The sequence below is a fragment of the Nelumbo lutea genome, chromosome 2 (assembly GCF_056320005.1).
Source record: "Nelumbo lutea isolate HS-2025 chromosome 2, American lotus-T2T, whole genome shotgun sequence".
NCBI classification, from domain to species: Eukaryota; Viridiplantae; Streptophyta; class Magnoliopsida; order Proteales; family Nelumbonaceae; genus Nelumbo; species Nelumbo lutea.
This window is the reverse complement of record NC_142685.1, coordinates 33358271-33381839: the sequence shown is the minus strand read 5'-3', so window position 1 is coordinate 33381839 and position 23569 is coordinate 33358271. Positions and strand designations below refer to the sequence as shown.

Below are 23569 nucleotides of genomic sequence, written 5' to 3'. Positions count from 1 at the left end.
GGCAGCTCGCTCGTCGGTATGCTCCGTTGGTCGCTCGAGCTCGACATCCTCTACTAGCTTCGCTTTTCCTTTAAGAGCAACTATGTAGCACTTGCGCGATTCGAGATGATCACCTCGCACGACTCCCACTCCATAATTAGTTGGGAACTTCATCGCCAAATAGTAAGTGGATACTATTGCGTGTAGAACATGTGTGGTAGGCCGACCTAGTATGGCGTTGTAGGGGGAGGGAGTTGTGACTACCAGGAAGGTGTGCTCAAATCGCACGATGTTTGGCCACGTGCTGGCTTCCATAGGTATTGTGATTCGACCAAGAGGTTTGACCTCCTCGCCGATGAACCCTACCAAAGGGGTATCTTCCGGTCTCAGGTTGCTCTATTGTAATTGTAATTTATCGAAAGTCTCCTTGAAGAGTACATCTGCCGAGTTGCCTGAATCTACCAATATCCGTTTTACCTCAAAGTCGTTAATTCGTAGCTTCACTACTAGGGCATCGTCATGAGGACACTGAATCCTGCATGAATCATCCTCAGTGAAGTATATCGGTCCTTCAAGCCGAGGCCGCTTTGGTGGGTTTTGCTCTTCATTCTCTAGCTCGCAGACCAATGTCCTCCCGGCTGCTGATGTACACTCGGCAATGATGGACATGTCGGTAATCATGTTAATTACCCCACGGATCGGTTTTTCCTTTGGCAACTGACGCGGTGGTTGCTCATTCTGCTTGCTGGTCTCGGGGGCATTCGTCATCTGGTCCCCTTGTCGATCTGCTTGCTGATCTGTTTGACCCCTCTCTTCCCATAAGATGAAGTTCTTCAGGTATCCGCGTCGGATGAGTTCCTCAATCTCGTTGCAAAGATTCCTACAATTCTTTGTGTTGTGCCATTTATCTTGGTGAAAATGGCAGTAAACGTTTGGGTTCCTTGTTGCTGGGTCTCCCCTTAGCCTTTGATGCCATTTGATGAAGGAGAAGTCCTTAATAGCCATTAGGATCTCTCATCTCTTAGCATTCAAAGGCGTGTAGCTCATTCTCTCCACAAGTGAGGTCCTAGAGCGCCAAACTGATTTGCGAGTTCGCAAGGGGGACCGACTTCTAAAGTTGTTTCTTTCCTTGCTCGGGGACTTGCTTTTCTTTCTCTTCCGTCCACCATTGCTTGTTCCTTCATTCTCTCTCTTCCTCTTTTCCGGCGATGGGTTGTTGACCTTTTGATTAATTTCCTCCTCAGTACTGATGAACTGATCTACTAATTTAAGGAATTTGATGATGTCCTTTGGTTTGTTAACTACCACATGCCACTTAAACTCCTTGTGGGTGATTCCTTTCTTGGCTGCACTGAGTCGTATTGCTAGGTCGAGGTCCGGTATCTACAGGCAAGCGTCATTGAAGCACTTGATATAGCTTCTAATCGATTCTCATTCCCTCTGAACCACATGAGAAGGATTTCCTGCGACTTCGGACACTTCTTGCTAGTAATAAAGTGTGCGGTGAACAAGTCAGCGAACTGGAACCAGCTTTTGATGGAGCCCGGCGTGAGATTTCGGTACCAAGTTCAGACTACCCCCTTGAACGTAGTAGAGAAGGCCACACACATGCAAGACTCATCAGCCATAGCTAGGTGCATCTGAGACTAGAAAGAATCTACATGGTCATTGGGGTCGAACAACCCGTCATACTTGTCTAATGGGGGCATCTTGAAGTCTTTTGGCATTGGAGTTGCCAAGAGCTCGGGGGATAGAGGGGATGATTGGCAAAGTAGTGGAGGCGCGGTCTTTGTAGCCACCGAGCTTGCTTCTTCCTTCCCTTTGGTTTGCTCTTCTAATTGGCCTAGCTTCACTGGCGAGTTGTTCTTGACCGAGAGGCGGCGTGTTTTGTGACGTCATCGCTGCTTCTTCTTCACTGGCTCGGCGTTGGTGTTGCTGACTTCAGTTTGGTCTAGTATTTCAGCCCTATCGCGAGGTGGATCCTGGTTCCTTGTGGGATTCTAGGGCTGACTATCACGAGGGACGGAGAGGCCTTGTCTCGAGTTCACACATCGAACCCCAAACTAGTTATCTGCTCGCGAGCCATCATTTTCTTGCTGTGAGTACCGAGGTGGATTGGGTTGACTATCCCCGGACCTGTTTATGAGATTTCCTTGCGAGATCGGCAAAGTGTGCTGACTATCTCTCCTCCCACGGGGCGAGACTTGACTCCTGAGAGGAATCGATACTTGTGAGCTCTCTTCACCCTGATGGGGAGATCGGTTGATGTTCTGGTTAGTCCCAAGCGGATTCGGGTTTTGATCGTGATGGGGCCCTAGGTGCCAAGGTGGAACCGGTTGCTGGTTTGGCTGTAGTGGAGGGTACTGATGTTGATATTGCCGGTAGAAATGATACTACTAGTACTACTGAAATTGTCGGACCTGTTGCATCTGGATCTGAATAGCCCGGATGCACTGAACGAGGTCGTAAAACTGGGAATGCCCGATTCCGAGGGGAACCATGGAGGGCTCAGAAAAAGTTGCACCTACCACTGGGAGAAGTGGGGCGCTCACTTGTGTGGTGCTTGGTGGTGCGAATAGTGATGGGACTCCAGACGCTGTGAGCGGAATGGTGAACTGGTCGATGCACACTGTAGGAGTTTGGGGAAAGGTTGGTTGCTGGGCTTGCCCCTTGGTGACGTTCATCTCGACACTTTTCCCGGTGTGACTGGAGGATGCCATTGAGGTTGAGATTAAGCTTGAAATTGCAAAGAGATAGGGATGACCTTTCGATCGTTTCCCACATCCGTTGGCTCATCGTGACCTCAAGAGATTCGGGATCTATTGGGGAGGCCTTTGGAGTCAGTTATGTGGCGTTTCAACTCATTAGCTCCGAGCTGGAACTTCGATTCTTTAGTCCCGAACTGGATTAGGTGTCGAGGTACCTCTACACCGAGGCGGATTTCAGGCCGAGGTGGCCGAATACCCGAACTATGAATATTATGAACTGGGCTTGCCTGGCTGAGTTGTCGTCCTTCGATCATATCGTGCCTACGTGTCCCCTTCTTGCTAGGTCGTGCCAAATCACCCTTTATCAGTATGCTAATTGAGGGGTGGCTTAGTTTGTGTAAGCAAAGTGTGGTTAGGCTATATGAGAGTGGTCTTCTTGAGGGACAAAGGAAAACCGAAGGCAGGAGGTAGGTTAAAGGTTAAGGCAAACGATAAGGTGATAAGGACAAATGAGTAAGGGAATGATTGAATGATGATTTCGTTATAGGATGGTCTCTCATTTATAAGGAGAGATCTTGAGGTCCCGAAATAGAGTCAAAAGTGTTTGATTCCCATTAGGAAAGGGAGTATTGGATTCGTTGTCAGTTATCAAGGAGTACTAATAGGGTTTCGCCATGTGTTTTATGAGATCCCTCAAAGGACTGACTTTCCTTTTATCCGAGGATTCTCATAATCCATGTGTGCTACTTCCTTTCGTGGTTTATTTAACCAACGTGACACTGGTGACGTCATTCATTACTGGGCACACTTTTATTAGACCCACGTGGCGCTTTATCACGTGCGTAACTTAAGGGCGCATGTGTAATTGATTTTTATTCCTAGCCTATGGTGACCCCGAGGCTCTGTAATGGTCTCGAGTTCATTGCAAGACCATGCACACCTGAAGTTCATCGCAGAACTACATATATCCGAGATTTATCGCTGAACCACACATGTCTAAAGTTCACCACGAATTCACATTAACCAAAGTTCATCAAGATTCATCTTAATTACGAACTTATCTCAATCATGCGATGAATACATTCATTGCAGTCATTGTATGGATTATAAATTCATTGTAGGCTGATGAATTGTGAACTCATCGCAAGGGTTGATGGGATACCAATTCGATATCCTCTCTATTCTCTGATGATCTGAAAAGTCACTATGTACCTATAATTTATATGTCAGAGACGGAGATTTGAGTCCTACTATCACAAATTTTGGGAATGGAGTGGTGGGTGTATCACCAACTACCTTGAAAACCCTTTTAGTATCATGTTGCATCATAGGTTTTTCCTTTTTTAATTCTTTCTGATATTATATAAAGCACAATAAAAGATAATTATACAAAAGTGTATTCGTCACAAGTTGACCCAATCTGATCCCAAACCCAACCCTGAGTTGTGTTGGGATAAGCCCGAGGTTAGGCCTGGTTTGATAAATTCGTGCTGAACCACGGGTTGGGCCAAGCACGAGACCTTATTTGCAACTTTAGGGTTGGGCTTGGGTTGACTTTCAATTCAACCCAATTCACCCGAGTTGCACCCGTACTTGTATTCGTCGCACCAGATCCAGTCATCCAGACCCCACAAAAATACCTGTCAATGGTTGTGATACCTTTCATTCAAGCGCTCGATCAATTTCAAACCAACATTGACCCAGTGGGTGGTAGAACCGGTGAACCGATGAAATGGTCAGCCGTCGGGACCTGGACAGCTTGACTACTCGATCAATTCTAAAACCAAACAAAAAATGTAAGCCGAGGGTATTATTGGCATAAATTTTTTCATTTCTAAATTTTTTGTAATTTCACATTTAATAATTATTTTTTTATTTTCTTAAGAAAAGCTCTTTATTATGACGGTTAACTTAGGTGGGCTACCGGAGTTGTCGGCCGTCGGTCGGTGGCGTACGCACTTGACGTTTATCTGGTCTCTGTTAACTTATGAAGTCAAATATACGTGTGCTATAAATACTGTAAGCGTTGAAAATTCTAGAATTTGATTCTCTCTTCTTTTACTTCTTCTTCTTCCTCATCGTTACCTTCTTCTTTTCTCTAGGGTTTCTCAGACTTAGAAGGTAATACAAGTATTTCTTCCGTTAATTCTCACAAACTAGGTTTAGGTTTTGTTTGATGATCTATCTCATGTTTGATTTGCGACTGCGGTATTTTGCATTGTGTTGTCTCGAATTCTAAATCTTCTTTTGTTTTTTGCCTTTTTTGGATTTAATTTCAGGGAATTAGGGTAGTTTCGTAGAACCGGAGATGTTAGAACAGTTACTGATATTCACGAGAGGAGGATTGATCCTCTGGACATGCAAGGAGCTCGGGAATGCCCTCAAAGGATCTCCCATCGACACCTTGATCCGATCTTGCCTTCTGGAGGAGCGATCCGGTGCCGCTTCATATAACTACGATGCTCCCGGTGCCGCTTACACCCTCAAATGGACCTTCCATAACGAGCTCGGCCTGATTTTCGTGGCGGTTTATCAGCGAATTCTCCATCTGTTGTATGTGGATGATCTGCTCTCGATGGTGAAGCGCGAGTTCTCGGAGATTTATGATCCGAAGCGCACCGTATATAATGATTTCGATGATGTTTTTCGGCAGCTTCGTAAGGAGGCTGAGGCTAGGGCCGAGGAAATGAAGAAGTCAGGTCAGCTGGCGAAGGCTGTGAACGGGCCGAGTAAGATGCAGCGGCAAACTGCATCTCAGAAGGTTGGATCGGATGGGGGTGGTAAGAAGAAGAGCGGCGGGGCTGGCAAGGATGGCGGTGATGGTGATTCTGGGAAGGGCCGAAAATTGGAGAACGGGCATTCCAATGGGCATGTTGGAATGGAGAAGTCTCCAGCAGACGGTGTTCCTAAGAGCAAAGAGAATGGGGCTTCCGGAATTGGGGCTTTTGACGTAAGTAAACTTCAGAAGCTAAGATCAAAAGGTGGGAAGAAATCAGATACCGTTGCTAACAAGACCTCCAAGGCGGAGGCTCAGAAAAAATCAAAGCCAAAGGCAAATAGAGTTTGGGACGATTCTCCTCCGGAGTCAAAATTGGATTTTACAGATCCTGTGGATGAGAAAGGGGATGAAAATATTGCAGTTATGGCAGATCAGGGTGAAAGTCTGATGGACCAGGAAGAAGTTATCAGCAGCGAAAGTGAGACTGAAGAAGAAGAGGAATTGGCAAAGAACACCAAGGCTGATGCAAAGAAGGGGTGGTTTTCGTCAATGTTTCAGAGGTAAATCTATCTTTTCTTGGCCTATTATTTATTTCTTTATTATTGTTTATATGATTGTTAGACTTTCTTATTTTGTTTACTTAACTACAATTTCCAATTTTTTTGGTGAAGTTTAGAACTTGTCAAATGGAGTAGTTTGGTTTATTCCTTCACATGTTTGGGAGTATTTTGGGATTACCATTTCACTGCATGATATGAATGTGTGATGGCTACCATTGTTTCCCTGCCTATAATTGGAGGATGGACATGTTTTCCACTGTATTTTGCTTTCTCCTTCAGGTATTATGAGATAATGTACAAAGCCCTAAATTTGAGATTAAGTAAGGTTGATGTTATCAAGGATGCTGCAGTTGTGCCCCTCAGCATCATCCAAGCCTTATCCCAACTATATGGGGTCAGTTACATGAGTCTTGTTTTGCCATTCCATTCTGTTTAAATCCTTATCCATTCTCCATTATTAAATGATTAGCACTTAAATCATCTTTCACTACTTCTACCCAAGTCCTTTTTGGTTCATCCCTAACTCTTCTAGCCCCTTCAACTTGCAACAAATCACTTCTTCATATAGGTGCTATTGATGGACTTCTGTGCACATGACAAAACCATCTAAGTTTACTTTCTCTCATTTTATCACTTATTGAGGCTACTCCTATGTTCCTATGAATGACTTTGTTTCTGACCCTATCCTTTCTAGTTTTTCCACTCATCCAGTTCAAATCGTGCCCCTTATTTTTTTTAAAAAAATTATCCATCAATTCCTATACACTTATTTCCGTTTATACCTTTGCAAATGGCCATTAAAAACACTAAAATATATATTTTTTTCTATGAAGGATATTGAAATAAGGAATATTTTGGGTGTTGTGGTTCTTCCTGCTAACATTTTTTAGTACTTCATTAATTACCAATATGTTCCAAATTCTTGTTTGAAATCCATTAAATGATCTAATTGGAAAACTAAGTTCTACATATTTACCCCCCACCCCTGAAAAAGAAGGAAATAAAGGGGATGGGCTGGAAAGACTCCTCAAAAAATTATTTGGTGAATTGGGAACAGGTATGCAAGCCTATATGTCAAGGTGGGCTGGGAGAAAGGTGAAGAACTTCAATATAGCTCTATTAAGCAGATGGATTTGGAGATTTTCTTTAGAATCTAATTACTTATGGAGGAATATAATAGCTGGGAAGTATGGTGTTCGAAACTTTGAAGCAATGGCTGGGATGCAGAGGTTCCCCATTTTCCATATGGATGTAGTGTCTGGAGAGTCATCTCCAAAACTTCCTCACATATATGAAAGGGATAAGTCTTAAAGTTGGAATTGGTAACAGGGTCAAATTCAAATTCTGGTTGGATCCTTGGTGTGGCAATCGACCACTACAAGACATGTTTTCAATCTCGTATTGGAAGAAGGAAGAATTACATGGATTCTTTTAGAAGGAGCTTCAATGATTGGGAGATGGAAATGGTGATTGAATTACTAGCTCTGCTCCAAAATCAGCAACAATTTGCAATTCCAAGATTCTAGACATTTGAAATGGGCACAATCAGGCGAGTTTTCTGTTGAATCCTTTTACAAAGGAATAGTAGGTTATTTAGGGTAGAATTTTCCAACCAAGGCTATTTGGGGTTCTGTTGCTTCACCAAAAGTGAAATTCTTTGCTTGGGTAGTACTTTGGGAAAAATCCCTAACTAAAGAAATGCTGATGAAAGGGTTTTGACATTTCAGATTTGGTGTGCCCTCTATGCAAGTGCAACAAGGAGACCTAGACTTCAAACCAATTGTTCATGCATTGCAACTTCAGTGCAACTGCTTGGCATCATTTCCTTAAAGATTTTTATCCAAATTGGTGCTTCCTGAGCTCAGTAAAAGCACTTTTTGAAGAGTGGCAGGTTTTGGGTATGTCCAAGAAAGGCAAGTGCTGTTGGTCAGCCATTCCACCAGCAGTGCTGTGGGCTACTTGGCATGAGAGGAACAGCAGAGAAATCAGCATCTGAAAAAAGGGGTGATTAATAGAGTGATTGAAGATCTTAGGAAAATTTCAGCTTCTTTTTTTGTGGGTGGAATTTTTTGTAGGGCCCTAAATGGATATACATGTAAGAACCTCGTTGTATGGAAGTCCATGCCTTTTGCTTTTAATGAAATTTACCTTACCTTTTCTTAAAAAAAGAAGGAAGAAAGAAAGAACAAGGAAACTAATACACAGTAACAGTCTACCAATGAGAAACAACTGATCTAGATCTTAACTATTTTTTTGATCAGTAACCACGTAATAATATAAATTATGAAGAAAAGATAACTTCTCTTATATCCTAACCTATGTATAGAGACGATACAAACAGCACAAAAGATCTTAACATGAAAATCACCTTATCTAATTGGGAAATAGCTTTGACAGAAAGAAGGCACACAAGAAATGAGATATATATGTAATGAAGCCATTTCCTATCTCAGATCCTATTCGAAAATTAAAAAAAGAAGGAAAAGTAGAATTCAGCATCATCTATAGAAAGAGAAGTAGAGCCATCATTATACTTGTTGGAAATGCAAATTAGAATGGCAAGTAATACCACTCCCCTCTCCCTCCACTTTCCTCTTGCTGCCTTATTCCCCCAACACACTACATTTGGTTGCAAAAAAAATGTGAGTAAAGAAGATAAAAAGAAGAGAAAGGTTTCCACTTTCCACTATGGTTGTTAATGGCGAAATGTAAAGGCAGGTTGGCATTTAGATCCAAAACTAACAAATTGTAATGCTTATTCATTGTTACGGGTACATATGGAAATAAAGTTATAGTATTGGGCAAATACAAATTTGAAAACATAGGGGTGGTACAAGTGTAAAATCCTTAATATGTAACCCTTATCTAATGCCCAAAACTGAGGGCTTTGAACATCCTCTCACAATAATTGAAGGAGAAACCTAAAATTATGGAAACTGCTATCTTTCTCTAATACAGAGGAAGACAACTAGATTCATGAAGCAGAGGTGCAATAAGCTTATCTCTGCGGAGTGATTAAGCTGGATTATTTCCATATGTAGCAAACTGGTGATTTAGGTAGCAGGGGTAAGGAAAGAAGGGAAAAAGCCTTAATGGTTATATGCAGTATTCCTTCTCTTATCACACTTTTTTGCCTATAAGCTCATTGCCGTGGTTAAGTTTTGACCATTAGCCTGGCCTATTTTACCCAGGCATGACAAAACCACGGCTGGACAAGGTGTCCAATGTGAAATTTACACTAAAAATTGACATACCCGACATGATACATTGCCCTTGTACAGGTATCTGGGTATCATAGCAGCTGGTTTCTTTCCTGTTGTTCTTTTCTTTTTTCATTTTATCCCCTTGACATGAGAAATACCATTCCATGGTGTAAATGCAAATCCATGTTTTTGGCACACTTGAAAGAAAAAAATATTTTTAAGAGAGAGGAAAACAAAAAAAGAGAGAGAAAAACAGATTCATCAGAGAGAGAGAGAGAGAGAGAGAGAGAGAGAGAGAGAGAGAGAGAGAGAGAGACAAAGTAGGGACTTAAGAGTTGTTAAAGTGAGAGTAGTTTTATTTCAATTCTCCATTCTTTTTGTTTGTTTTATGAGAAAAGGTAAAGTTTCATTAAAAGAAGAAAACCATAATTACAAAGACCTGCACAATAAGGCACTGAGCAGGAAACAAATAAAAGCTTTATACATCCCATAACCTTCTAGTCAGCTAGATACAAAAAGGGTTTCTGCTGTAAAAAGTAAGAAAAAAAGAGCTGCAAGGAGTATTCTTGAATAATCCGTGTGAAGCCACCCAAGAGAAGATTCTTCCCCAAAAACCTTTTAATACTGTCTGTCGTATTGAACTTGTTTTTTGAAAAGTCTCCTGTTTCTCTCTGTCCAGGTTGTCCACAGAACTGCTGGTGAAATTACTTACTCCCCAAATAACTTTTACTTTTTTAGATAAACCAGCTAGGTTTCAGTTCCAAAGTAACTCCAGTAAACCTTTTGGAAAGCAAAAAAGCACCTCAAAGCAATGTTGTCAATATCTTATGATTTACAATACAATTCACGATTTGAATCATGAATCCCAAGGGTTTTGTTTCGAATCTTATGTCTGAATCCTTTTCTGCAAAAATCTTACAATTTTTGTTTGAATCCTATGATTTGATTCATAAATCTTATAATTTATACGATTCAAATAAATTCAATTAAGAGTTAGTTCTCTATTTTGTTCTTTTTTTTTTTTTTTGTTTATATTTAGTTTTGCCAAGGGAGTTAAGAAAGTTTAGCTCCTCTCTTTTGTATCTTATCCCTGTGGAAAGTTGTGTTATTGATAAAAAATGCTACTTCCCTTATCTAAATCCAAGAGCAATGGAGTTTCGTATTTAGGGTGGAAATTCCAATTCTTCCTCTGGTTTCTCTAAATCTAAGAGCAATAGTATTTAGATTTTTTTTTTTTATTTCTTCATTTTTAGGCCTTTTGCTATTCAACTGTATAATTTATCATTAATCGGAACTCTTGACTTCCTACTCACATTGAAGTTCCTTGCAATTTTCCAAACATCAGTATTGCAGGAAAGGCAAATTTAGAGAAATCAGATTTGGAACCAGCCTTGAAAGCTCTCAAGGATAGGCTTATGACCAAGAATGTGGTAGGTTGATCTGTCCAATATATTAGTTAACTTCCACTTACAATCTACCTAGCCCACTCATGGATGTTCCTGACCGTGATATTCACAGGCTGAAGAAATAGCTGAGAAGCTTTGTGAATCAGTAGCAGCTAGTCTTGAAGGTAAAAAGCAGGCATCTTTTACAAGGATATCTTCAACTGTTCAGGTATGTGAGCTAAATTCTTTTGTGTAGAGTAATGAAGAAGTGTACTTTTTTTAGTGTATTTATATTTCCAATTTTTTTAGTTGGAAGGGCTTACTAATCTAATATGCTTTGATGGCTGCAGACAGCAATGGAAGAGGCGTTGGTTCGTATCTTGACTCCTAAACGTTCTATTGACATATTGAGGGATGTTCATGCGGTAAAGGAGCATGGAAAACCATATGTCATTGTTTTTGTTGGCGTCAATGGAGTTGGGAAATCCACCAACCTTGCTAAGGTTTTCATGATGCTGTACCCTCTCTAGATTAAACTTTAGAAAAGTAGACTCCAAATCCATATGTTCTAGTAATTTGGAGTCTTTGTTCATGCTAAGTAGACTAATTAGCTTCTCAAATGCAGGTTGCCTACTGGCTCCTGCAGCATAAGATCAAAGTTATGATGGCAGCTTGTGATACATTTCGTTCTGGAGCTGTTGAGCAGCTTCGTACGCATGCCCGTAGGCTTCAGGTATGGCAGGGTCATACAGTCTATTTTCATGGTTTTAGGTCTTCTTTGGAAGTCATATTATTGCAGTTCCAGAACTAGTAAATGATATGTCTGATGCAAATTGCATTTTTTCAGATTCCTATATTCGAGAAGGGCTATGAGAAAGATCCTGCCGTTGTAGCTAAGGAAGCCATCCAAGAGGCTACCCGTAATGGTTCAGATGTGGTTCTTGTTGATACAGCTGGGCGGATGCAGGTATGTTATTGAGAAATTATCTTAATTCATGATTGAAGATTATAAGTTGTCATTTATACCAAAAGCTGCAGCATATAATGCTACAACCATACATGTGATGCACATGCTTGTGCAGCTAGAAGATGGAGAATCCATTGAATGATTACGAGTAGTCTGCTAAGTGTTCTCAATGATGAGAAATTAGCCTGTTGAAATGATCCTGACTATATAATCAATCCACATATGCTATATAATCCCTCAGACAAAAAATAGAATATAAAAAAAGCATAAAATGCATTTATACTGTTTTTTGTACTTGGAACATCTACTGGTATCCGGGGTCAATTTTTGGTGAAAATGTTACGAAGTTGACATTGTCCTTGAATGCAGATTGGATGTTCTGCCCTGGCGTTTATGTCTGTTCATTTTTTTGTCATTATGATTGGGGGTTATGCACTTGTTCATTTTCTCTTGTAAAAGCTCAGCGAATACATCATATTCTTTTTTATTAGTATGGAGCAACTTTATCAATCCATCAGTAAGAATACAAGGAAAAGAGATACAAAACATGGCCTAATCAATGGATACATCCTGACACCTTCCTAGATAACCATGCCATTGCTAAAGATGTATTAAAAAAATACTTAACCATAGAAGCAAGACCTCTGATTTCTCTGTGTGATGTTGCTCTACCAAGGTCCCTCCTCTTTCATCCAGCTGATAACCATATAGGAGTCTCCCTCCACTTCCAGTATTTGAAAATCATATTCTTACATTAAACACAAAACATCCCTGCAGCAATGCTAATATGACTATCCTAAAGCAAAGTCTCATGAAGTATGTAACTGGTTCAGTTAGTTACATCTAGAGTTCCATTTGTTCTGTCAATTGAAAATCATTTTTATTTCATAATTAATTGTATAATAAATATTAAAATATGCAATGTTTGTCTTTCAGGATAATGAACCCTTGATGAGAGCACTGTCCAAGCTCATCTACCTCAACAATCCAGATTTGGTCCTCTTTGTTGGAGAAGCATTGGTTGGGAATGATGCTGTTGATCAATTATCAAAATTTAATCAGGTTGGCTATCTGATTCTCTCTCTCTCTTTTATATATATATATATATATATATATATATACACACACACACACATCTCTTGGGTAATTAATGATTTCTTAAGCAAATTGTACCTTTCCAAATGCAGAAACTGGCAGACCTCTCAACCTCGCCTAATGCAATGTTAATTGATGGAATCCTGCTCACAAAGTTTGACACCATCGATGACAAGGTAGACACCAGTTGTTTTTGGGATATATGATTGTGGTTATGTATTCGTATATTGCTCATATTATAATACATCTGGAATTGTATGGCACAGGTTGGAGCTGCACTTTCCATGGTTTACATCTCTGGGGCACCAGTGATGTTTGTTGGCTGTGGTCAGTCCTACACAGACCTCAAGAAGCTCAATGTCAAATCCATTGTGAAGACTCTCCTCAAATGAGAACTTGGTCTTGTGATTTTCTTTTATCTTGAAGTGTGGCTATTATATCACTGATCTTTCACCTTGTTGCTAAACTGCGTTTTTTCCCCCAATGACCTCATTATCTTGGCTTTGGAGGTAACAGGTAAATTGCCCATCTGTAGCGGTATATTCAAGTTAGTTAATGAAGTTATTTTAACCTGGGAATGTGCTCTCATGTGTTTATGTATCAGTATTTTGTTTTAGGTGGTGAGATCTATCATGCAATATCGCAAGATGTTGCCAAGGAATATCACCCTCAGGGCTCAGCAAGAAATTACCAATAAGGATCTGAGAGTTTCTGTTGATTAACATTTCACTCCTTTCAATGCTATAAAAGTTCAAGACAGGCTAGGGCTGCCAACTGATTGGAGCGAATTGGATATAACCAGATCTAAATTTGATTTGGTTGAATTTGGGAATTCATTACCATTAACAAATAAACTTAAAAGATAATAAAATTATTATATTTAATAAAATGGACAAAAAATGACTTTGATAGTTTATATTATGAAGAAAATCAATTGTAAATAATTTCTACAGAAAAGTACATTGCATCACACTGCAGAATTCTGAATTCTACTGTAACCTTATACAATTTAAAATAACAAACATTCTCACCCAAAAATATCAATATCCGCCAGTGTATTGGCATCAATTCTGAGTTGGCACCTATCCCAATTGTAGGATCGTGTGTTGAACAGTCATTCTCCCTAATTTTTATGGAGATCTTTTAATCATTAAACATGCAACTTAATTTACTAAATACAATAGAAATTTCATGTTTAAGTATACAAGTTTAAATGTTATTGGATCCAATCGTATTGTCTTGGATTGGTAAAATTCTTAAACGCAGCATATATATCTCTAATATCACATAATACACACCACTCCCATAAATCATCAACAGCAGTGCCCAACACAGTCTCAGAAATTTGGAAACATACCGACCATTAACTAATGGGCACAAGAAAAGAACTCAGCAACTAACCATGTGTTTTATTGTTCCTGCTTTTCCAACCATTCTTAATTTCTCTGTTTCCAAATTCCACAACGGATTTATGCGTCCAAGGCTCTGCTAGTTGCATAGAAACTAATCGTTTTTCTTTTGAAGTTAGCTTGATTTCTTTGTATTACAAATGTCATGCTGGCAGTTGTAAAAAACTTTATAATCTTATATACTGCTATTCTGTAAGTAGTGGTTTCTCTATATTGCCGATCTCATCGTGTTGGTTAAAGCAGTAGTTTCTTCTTCTAAATGAATGGATCCAGTTCAAGCTAATTATTCAGAGGAGTTTATTTGTTGGAACAATTTAAAAATTGCAAGTTTTTCATTTCAAACCCTCCCCAACAAAACAGGAGCAAGAGTGCAAAATCATAAACGTCTTGTGTGAAGATAACAATTTTGAAAAAAAAGAAAAGAGTGGAAGTAATATCATATTATATCATACGCATATTCAGTTGCAAATATGCTAAAATCTTTCTACCCAAATTTTCAAAATGGATCAATCAAAATTTGGATGTATCTCTGGGTAATCTCTCGCTGCATCATATCTAGTTGGCCGTATTCCTTAAATCAAACAATACACGAATCTTCCTTGTATTTATAGCTAATCATGATCGGGATTGTGGAACTGAAAAGTCCAATGGATTTTCCATCTCAAGGTTTTAGTTCGGATTACAAGAATGAGTCTTCAAGCTATTACATTCTAGGAATGTATGCTGTCCCCCTGAAATTACAAATAGACAAAACCTAAAAACGGGTATATGAAGAGATGGATGGGGGCTAATTATCAAGCATTAAGCTCTTTCTTTAGGGCCATGAAGTGGGCTAGTACTTAGCGTTGGTCGTTTGATCTTGCATATTTGTTAGAGAATAAAAATTCATCAGGGAATTCATGATAAAATTTAAGAGCCCGTTTGGTAAGTCTTTTTGAGAAAATCTTCTCGTAGTTCTGACAGTCAATAAATGCATTGAGTTTTTGACATAAGATCTGGGTAGCCCGAAGACCATTTGGTAGATGCACATATTTCTGTGCATCATTTTGAATCTTTTCGAACGAGATTAAAACACAGAAGGCATAGGAAGCTTCATTTGGAGCTTCCTGAAATCAGCCCAAAATAAATAATAATTATTTATCATATTTATTCTTATTTTTAATATAATTAACATATAAAATGTTAGATACATCCAATTTTCACATTTTTTAATAAATTTTTATATGTATTTGTGTTTATTAGTATTCAATTTATCACATCATAAATTGATCTATTAACCCAACCCATACGGTCGAACCATTCACTCGATAATTAGAAAAACTTTGGGTGTATAGGAGGAGAAGTTTTTAGATGGGTCCCATCTAGATCTGGGTCCGGCTCCTTTTAGATCGGGTGATCATTTTCTAGCCCGGTCAGGGCCGAGGTTATAGTCCTTAATCCTTACTATCAATTTCAAGTTTTCAACGTAAACATCATTAAGATTTGTAAGATAAGACCCACGTGGACAGAGCTCACGTGATGTAATGGTAAATTGACCAGCATTGCGAGTACAACTGTAGACAATTCCATAGCGGGAAACTGAAAATCGCTTCGATAATGACATGACGTGTCCCTATATCCTACATCGCACTCTGCGACAATCAGAGGTTTTTCACATCTAAATCCATCTAAACCGTTCAAAACGTATAAATGTTCCTTTATAATGAAATCAAGATTCAAATCAATGATTCATAATAATATGACGTATTCAACCACATGGTTTCCTATTTCATGCAGACCAACATTCAGTAATCATAAAGAAGCAGCAGAAACAATGTTACGATCCTTCGCAGAGACGAGAAGTGCAGCCCCTCTCTCTCTCTCTCTCTCTCTCTCTAAGAGCTGGTATTGTTGCAGAGTGCAGACCTCGTGAAACTCTCCATTAATGGCGGACCTCAAAGAACGCCTTCTCCCGCTAAGACCCTCGCCGGTGGTAAACGTTAGAGAACAGTCGTTCAGACCCTCTGCCTCCGGCCGGTCGCTTTTCCAAGGCACGGACTTCCTAGGGCTGAAGAAGCGCGGGCAAAGTATTCGATCATGGATTCGCGTCGACACCTCTGGGAACTCTCAGATAATCGAGGTTGATAAGTTCACCATGATGCGTCGCTGCGATCTCCCTGCCCGGGATCTCCGCCTCCTCGATCCTTTGTTCGTCTATCCGTCTACCATTCTCGGAAGAGAGAAGGCGATTGTCGTGAATCTAGAACAGATTCGGTGTATAATCAACGCCGATGAGGTGTTACTATTGAATTCTCTTGATAGTTATGTTTTGCAGTACGTTGTGGAGCTGCAGCGGCGATTGACTCCGGCTGGGGACGGGGAGGCCTGGCAGTCGGATGGTCCTAATTCACAACAGAGCAGGGATGTGTTCGAGAATACGTCGCCAGATTATTTGCCCTTCGAATTTAGGGCGCTCGAAGTTGCTCTAGAGTCTGCATGTGCGTTTCTCGATACTCAGGTGCGAAGAGAAGTAATCTGAATTCTAGTGCCCGACTCCATTAATACATTTGTGATAATATTTTTCTATTTGAATTGGTTCATGCCTTTAGTTGCCGCTTTTTTTCTGAATAAAATATTAAATTATGCTAGTCTAAAGAAGGTCTTCGGTGGTGAAAAGGTTTTTCTTGAATTTCCGCATCTTAAAGCTCCTCGATCTTTTCAGGTATCTTGAATTGGAGGCCTTTGAATTACATTATATGTTTCCATTTTATTGAATGAAGTTACGATGCTTGGTAAAGTGAAATGAAAACAATTAATTGAACGACCAGTTCAGTCTGATTTCAAGATTGAGGTGAACACCACATTATTGGAGGATAGTGGTGTGGACAGAAATTAAGTATTTGTAAATGCCAATTGATAAGGGATTACATTTACAGTAAGAGTTGCCTATTCAACTGGTCAGCGACAATAAAGCAATACTCAAGGATGATTCAATCCTGGAAGGAAACAACATTATTGTGCTCCATTTTTTTATTTTTATTTTTCTTGGTAGTCTAGAACATTTGGTCAACTAAATTTGACTTTTATTCATATACTGGAATAGAACGCAATTCATACAACTCCACCATACCCATTCCTATGAATTTTGGTAATTATTGCATGGAAATAATTGAGGTTCCTCAGCCCAAATGATATAAAAATGATATTGTTTCTTGAACAGCATGTCATGTCTTTCTCATATAATTTGGATTGTGCGAAGGGTTACCTTTTTGAGCCAGAAGGGTTGGGTCAATGGTGAATCCTCAACTGCTCTCTATCAGTCTTACAAAAGAGCAAAAAGGGAAAAAATTAAGAAATAAAGGAAGAAAACTAATTCATGGTAATCATACATTTATCATGTGGAGAACAATATTATTATTGGTCTATTTATGAAGTAACATAGCAACTTCTAGGTCCAAGAATCTTAATTAGTTGTGAAAGCTTTGTTGGTTTAAATGTACCAATCCAACTGAAGCTCAGAGGCTACAATGCATATATGGAACAAGCATAACTGCCCTATGTTTGAGAATATGTTATTACCTGCACATATATTGTTTATCATATTATTGAAGTTTCAATGTCTCTGTATTCTAACTAGAAGAAGCTAAGGATTCTGGAATTAAACCATAGGAATGCGATATTTGTATTTACAGAAAGTTCCTTTTTTCTTTTATTTTTCTTTCTGGGATGGGGGTATTGCACTTTGAGTATGACTCGGGAGCCAGGATGATTCTATTGGATATATATACTTTCATAAATATTTCCTTGCTCACTCTCTTTCTATAAACAATTGTCAGACATTCCCCCATCCCATGCATGCATGCACACAAACATAAAGGACAAAGAAGGGACAAAAGAAGAGGAGACCTGTGAGACTTTCTTTCCCATGTTATCTCATTGAGAAACTGGGGTTAATGGGTGAATGCTAGAATCTTTTTTCAGTGTCACAATTGAATTTGTGCTCCTTATCCAATATAAGTTCCATGAAAACTTTGTAAGCTATCTCTGGAAAGAGCAAAAATAAACTGCATGAAGATTTGAAGGTGACATAAAATAATTTATAGGTTATTTGAAAACCCTAGGGAATGGATTTGAATATAAGTCAAGAGGCATATTTCTTGGTACTGCTTCATGGCTTTAAATCGTGAAAGGTGTGATTACTGATTAGGACTAATCTGGAACAAGGGTGAGTGCATGTTAAGGTGTAGAAAGTAAAAGTTTCCAGCTTCCACATATAAAATTATTGTTGCTAACAGTACTTCCATCCTTGTGTACCTTCAGTTTGATTTCTCAAGGGTTTATTCTATATTTTAGGTTTCAAACCATCTTCCTTTTCCCCTTTATTTCTTTTGGGGGCTGGGGGTGGAGGGTTAGGTTGGTATTATTGTCTCAGTGACCTCTCTTTGTGTGCATCTTGCATATGTAAAAAGAAAAAAAAAAACAAAGTAATAACGAGACATCACTGCCCTGAGTTTTATTAGTAAGGATGCTAGAGAGTGACATGATTGAATAGAAAAGCTGCAGATAGTCGTTTTTGTGATATTGCAGTTCCTTAATCCCTCAAATGAATGTATAGGTGGGTTGAAGCAGTGGGTAGGAAGGAGTTACAGGGATAATACTTTTAGAGATAAATTTGAGAGATAAGTTGGATCATCAAGGTTGGAGTGTGGACCAGGGACAGTGATTATTTTGAGGTGTCTTCATTTTTTATTGTGTTTGAAGTGTAAAGTTGGAAATGCCAAGTGAGCTAGTTAACTCGGTAATAGTGCAATACCTTCTCTTTTTCTTACAGATATAGGGTTGTATGGTTATATAAGATCAATTGCTTATGGTTCATTTGCTTTCTTATCAAAAAAAAAAAAGGGGGGGGGGGAAGGAAAAAGAAACTGATTGGGAAGAGGGTCCAAACTTTGAGAAAATCAGAAAATTGCAAGGAAATTATTATTATTATTTTTTGGGTGCTTCAAAGCTGTTACTGGATGGATACAGGACAGTTTTGACAATCCTTAGGTATTGCATCATCAAGTAAGAGGAAATGAAGCCCATCATTCCAGAGTTAACAGCTTGTTCAAGTGGATCCTTCAGTTTCCTAACTCAGTGGCTGATGATTTTGCGACTGAGGGGTTGAGAGGGATTATTTGTATTAGGATAAATATTCTAGGGCTGACATATTGCTGTATTGTCCTCTTTCAGTCTTTATTCTATTTGTTTTTGTATCCTTTGGCCTTTTAGCCATAACTTTTCTTTTGTCCATTGAAAATTTTCAGATTATTGTTTACATTTCATCTTTCATGCTGTTTACTTTCTTGCATTATGATACATTGACTTGAGGAATGATTGTTTTCATTATCTAAAGATTCATGATTGCTTCAAGTGATTTGTCGCCACAGACCACTTGCAAACTGTTACAAAGGCATGTCATTGACTATTGCCATTTAGAGATCTTGCTGCATTCATCATAACCTAGGTTATTCTTGGACTTGTCTTATTCCCTGTAGGATCTCCATTCCTAAAAGACTATTCTTTTTAAGTATTCAAATTATTTTTCTTTTCATGATAAATAATGTAGTCCAACTTCTTTTTGTTATTTCCTATATACACTTCCCTCTCCTAAACATTTGGAAAAACAGCTTAATGAGGATACTTCTGTTTTTAGTAGGGAATGTTTAAAATAAGAGACTTGCAAATCATTTCCACACTGTTAGAGCAGATATCAATAGCTTATTCTAATTTTATGCATATATAAAAGAACTACATGCATTTATATATTAATATCCTCATTCCTTAGCCTCATGGCAATTTCAACTTTGCTTTATAGAGTAGTAACTGAAGAGCTATTTTCAATTTTTGTTAATCAGGCAGTAGAGTTAGAAATTGAAGCGTATCCATTGTTAGATGAACTAACTTCAAAGATCAGTACCTTAAACTTGGAACGAGTTCGTCGATTGAAAAGCAGACTTGTAGCTTTAACTCGAAGAGTCCAGAAAGTATTTTCAAAATCCATTTTCTTCTATTTCTTTTATTCAAAAGTTCTGGGCAAATTATGAACTCTTTCTGTACCTTTGTTTTGTAGGTCAGGGATGAGATAGAGCAGTTAATGGATGATGATGGAGATATGGCTGAAATGTACCTTACAGAGAAGAAGCAGCGCATGGATTTATTCTATGGTGATCAGTCTTTTATAGGATACAGCTCTACTGGGAGTGGGTTATCTGTTTCTGCCCCAAATTCTCCTGTTTCAACCCCTGACGGTCGGAAACTTGAGAAAAGTTTGAGTGTTGGAAGGAGCAGGCAGGATAGCATGAAGAGTTCAGACAGCACAACTGAGAACATAGAAGAGCTGGAGATGTTATTAGAGGCATACTTCGTAGTGATTGATAGCACTCTCAATAAACTAACATCGGTATGTAAATCACCTTTAATTTGGATCTTTGTTTTTCTTCTCATTTCCTCTTACATGTGGATGGAATTATTTACTTCAGTCATATGATCCTTCTATCATTGTCTCAGTTGAAGGAGTATATTGAAGACACGGAAGATTTCATCAACATTCAGCTGGTCTGTTCCTCTTTCCTTCCCATAATTGCAGTAAATACATTTTCCTGACTTTACAGAAACATCGAGAAAACCCTTAAAAGTGATTGACGACATCATTAAGATGGTGATTTTTTTGTTCTTCTCTTGCCTTTTTTGAAATAGGCACAAGGAATTGCCTCTACCATTTGCATGCTGGTTTTTGTCTTGCTAATTGACATGGTACCAAGCAAGCAGGTGTATATGTCTGGCATGCCAGCCTATAAAAATAAGTAAATATTAAGGGGGTGTTCTTCAACATGAATGATTTTCCTTTTACTTGTTTCCAAGAAATATTATAGCAACAAAAAAATGCTTTCTTGGCTGTATGTTTTTCCTAAACAAAGCTAAAGTTTTCAGTTTGATTCAGAAAATGACCTTATTTCTAATACCAATAAAAAGTTGATATGAAAAAAAAAAAAAACTTGTTTTTACTTCCATAATGCATTAAGGCTGATATAAGCTACAGGTATACACCAAGATACACCCTCTTCCAAGTATTGGCTTAAAGCATCCATGTATTATCCAAACCTACATTTAGAAGATCATAAATAAATGTTAAAACTAAGGAAGGTGAGATAATGTCCATTTGATTGGAATCTGTGCAAATACTGCTTGCTTTATGAATCATAACCTCAAACCACCACGGGAAAACATGTTTCTGAAACCAAAATTCAAGAACGTGTTGCTTGTTTTAGTTTTGGAAACAAGAAATTATGAAATACACCACACAAAAAAAATGTGTTTTTTGTACAGTACAAATACATACAAAGTAGTACAAAATGTAAGGTTTTGCACTCTACATATTTGTATTTGTACTCCTTCCAAACTGAACCTAAGGCTGTGTTTGGTTGGAATGCAAATAAATTAGCACTGATGCAAAACCATGGCAGTGCAAATGATTTGAGTGTATATTCTGACCTATTTTTGTTTTAAGTTTTATCTTATTTTGTTTGATAGCAGTACAAATGAAGTAAATTAAGACGAAGCAGAATAAAGTAAAATCCAAAACAAAATTAAACAAGAATTTGCATTTTTTACATTTGCGCTCCCATGCATTTGTATTAGTGCTTTATCAAACACAGCCTAAGAATCAATGCTTTATCAAAATGAGTGTGGAACCTTTTTTTTTTTTTGGAATAAAACAGGAAAAAACTCAGGTTGGAGAACACCCCCTAAATTGTTTATGAAACCATTTACAAAATGAAAAAAAAAAAGAAGATAAATTTGGGTGTCTCTTCTCATTGAACTAGGGATGTCTGGGTCATGGCATTGGATTGGGTCAATCTTAATCAGGCTGCAGGTCAGTTCCTGGTTGAGGATGACCCATACCAAACCTGACCTATTGACGTATGGACATTCAAAAAATTGTAAATTTAACCTTTGGAATCCGTTCACAGAACAGGTTGGGTTGGAGTGTCTTCAAATCAGTTTGAGTTGATCTAAGCCCATCCAGGCCTAACCTATTGGCAACCCTACATGGAACCTTGTCTAGGAATACCAAGACCCAGTACATATTCTTTAGGCACACGGGCATCATCATCATCATCATCATCATCATCATATTAGAAGTATCCGGAGATGTGCTAGTGCACCATGGTCCAGCAGTGCAGCACTTGTAAAACATGAAGATGAATATAGGTTGCAAGTTTGGGTTCAATTTCAGTGGAACCAAGTTTTTGTTCTAAAATATTCAGCCCAGATGTGAGAGTCAACTACGTTGTCAATTCTAACCTGGAAAAGGCTGGGGAAGCTAATGAAATGATCAGTAAATGGTTTGGACTAAAAATTGTAATTTGAACCCTTGTAGGAGAGCAGACTTAGAATCCAAAAGGATTACAGTTGAGGTTTGGAGATTTACCGTAAGATTGACCTGAAAGTGATTATAGATGAAAATTCTTGACATTCATTTGCATCAAAGCAAGCACACATTGGTGATCACATGCATCCCCCATACATTTTGTATAGAAGATTTGGCTGGGACCCATTGACACCATGCTTGGGTGGCATGTGAAATTGCTATTCAGATTTGTCATTCCTAGTTTTGTAAAGTGAAGCTTTCTTGAATTTCCTCAATGTAAATGCAAGTAAATTTTGGTGGAAGGTTGGGTGAGGGTGCTCTCAAATGTTATGGGATAAAAGGGATTTGTTTTTGTTGTGACAGGACAATGTCCGCAATCAACTAATCCAATTTGAACTGCTGCTTAGTACTGCAACATTTGTCGTTGCAATCTTCGGAGTGGTGGCTGGGGTCTTTGGGATGAACTTCTCAATATCATTGTTTAACGAACCAGAAGCATTCAAGTGGGTTCTTATAATCACAGGAATATGTGGGGTTATTATATTCTGTTCATTTTTGTGGTTTTTCAAGTACAGAAGACTCATGCCCTTGTAAATGCAACAAAAGTGAGAGAGAAGGCAAGGGAATCTCTCTTTCAGACCTATTTTAATTGTTATTTAGATTTTGGTGTAAGAAATCCAATTTCATTGAATTCTTTCCTGTATATGCTGTCTCCTCTTGCAAGTCCTGTCATATAGAACAATTAATCTGATTAAATCTGCACTTTTGTTCATTGGAGAAATATCAGTTGAAAAGAAATTCTCTAAAAGCACGTTGTACCAAAACTATCAATGCAATAAAATTTAAGGGGTGAATAGTTAAAGGCGGGCCACGAGATTCTCTGCAACCAAAAACTCTATACACATGGTGAAATCATGGGAATCCCACTATACATTGGGAACATCTCCCCATGAATTGAATATGAATGTAGGGGAGATATTCTCAATGTGCGGCTGGATGCTATGAATTAGGAGTTAGGACATGTTGCCACTTTTGAAGGGTAATTCCCTTCTTAGAGATGTCCTGGAGTGAAGTCAGCACCAGCCCTGTCCAAACTCAGCTTCAAGCAACAAATTAGGCCCAGAAACCATACCACTGTCACATTAACATGCT

The 23569-nt window shown here is 38.7% G+C and overlaps 3 protein-coding genes across 9 annotated transcripts; 2 read left to right on the top strand and 1 right to left on the bottom strand.

Moving 5' to 3' along the window:
• Positions 1-375: 375 nt before the first annotated feature.
• LOC148869723 (uncharacterized) lies at positions 376-984 on the bottom strand. The gene has a single exon (XM_088969929.1). The coding sequence runs from the start codon at positions 982-984 to the stop codon at positions 376-378; it is 609 nt and encodes a 202-aa protein (XP_088826055.1).
• A 3607-nt stretch (positions 985-4591) lies between these two features.
• Positions 4592-13669, top strand: LOC148869722 (signal recognition particle receptor alpha subunit family protein). Of its 5 annotated transcripts, none has more exons than XR_016108062.1 (11): positions 4609-4706; positions 4967-5966; positions 10515-10599; positions 10688-10783; positions 10905-11057; positions 11180-11287; positions 11402-11521; positions 12458-12583; positions 12709-12792; positions 12883-13132; positions 13221-13669. XR_016108062.1 is itself a non-coding variant. In XM_088973453.1 (10 exons), the coding sequence occupies exons 2-10, from the start codon at positions 4996-4998 to the stop codon at positions 13006-13008; spliced, it is 1869 nt and encodes a 622-aa protein (XP_088829579.1). In that variant the 5' UTR covers positions 4592-4706; positions 4967-4995; the 3' UTR covers positions 13009-13195. The 5 variants fall into 5 exon arrangements, 2 of the variants coding, with proteins under 2 accessions (XP_088829579.1, XP_088829578.1); XR_016108061.1 differs by having other exon boundaries at positions 4683-4808; positions 13234-13669; XR_016108060.1 differs by having other exon boundaries at positions 4683-4808.
• A 2086-nt stretch (positions 13670-15755) lies between these two features.
• LOC148869721 (magnesium transporter MRS2-1-like) lies at positions 15756-23120 on the top strand. 3 transcript variants are annotated; one of them, XM_088973448.1, is made up of 5 exons: positions 15756-16522; positions 19902-20030; positions 20117-20446; positions 20554-20601; positions 22781-23120. In XM_088973448.1, the coding sequence occupies exons 1-5, from the start codon at positions 15950-15952 to the stop codon at positions 23009-23011; spliced, it is 1311 nt and encodes a 436-aa protein (XP_088829574.1). In that variant the 5' UTR covers positions 15756-15949; the 3' UTR covers positions 23012-23120. The 3 variants fall into 3 exon arrangements, with proteins under 3 accessions (XP_088829574.1, XP_088829576.1, XP_088829577.1); XM_088973451.1 differs by having other exon boundaries at positions 15809-16522; positions 20526-20601; XM_088973450.1 differs by lacking the exon at positions 19902-20030.
• The last annotated feature ends 449 nt before the right edge of the window (positions 23121-23569 follow it).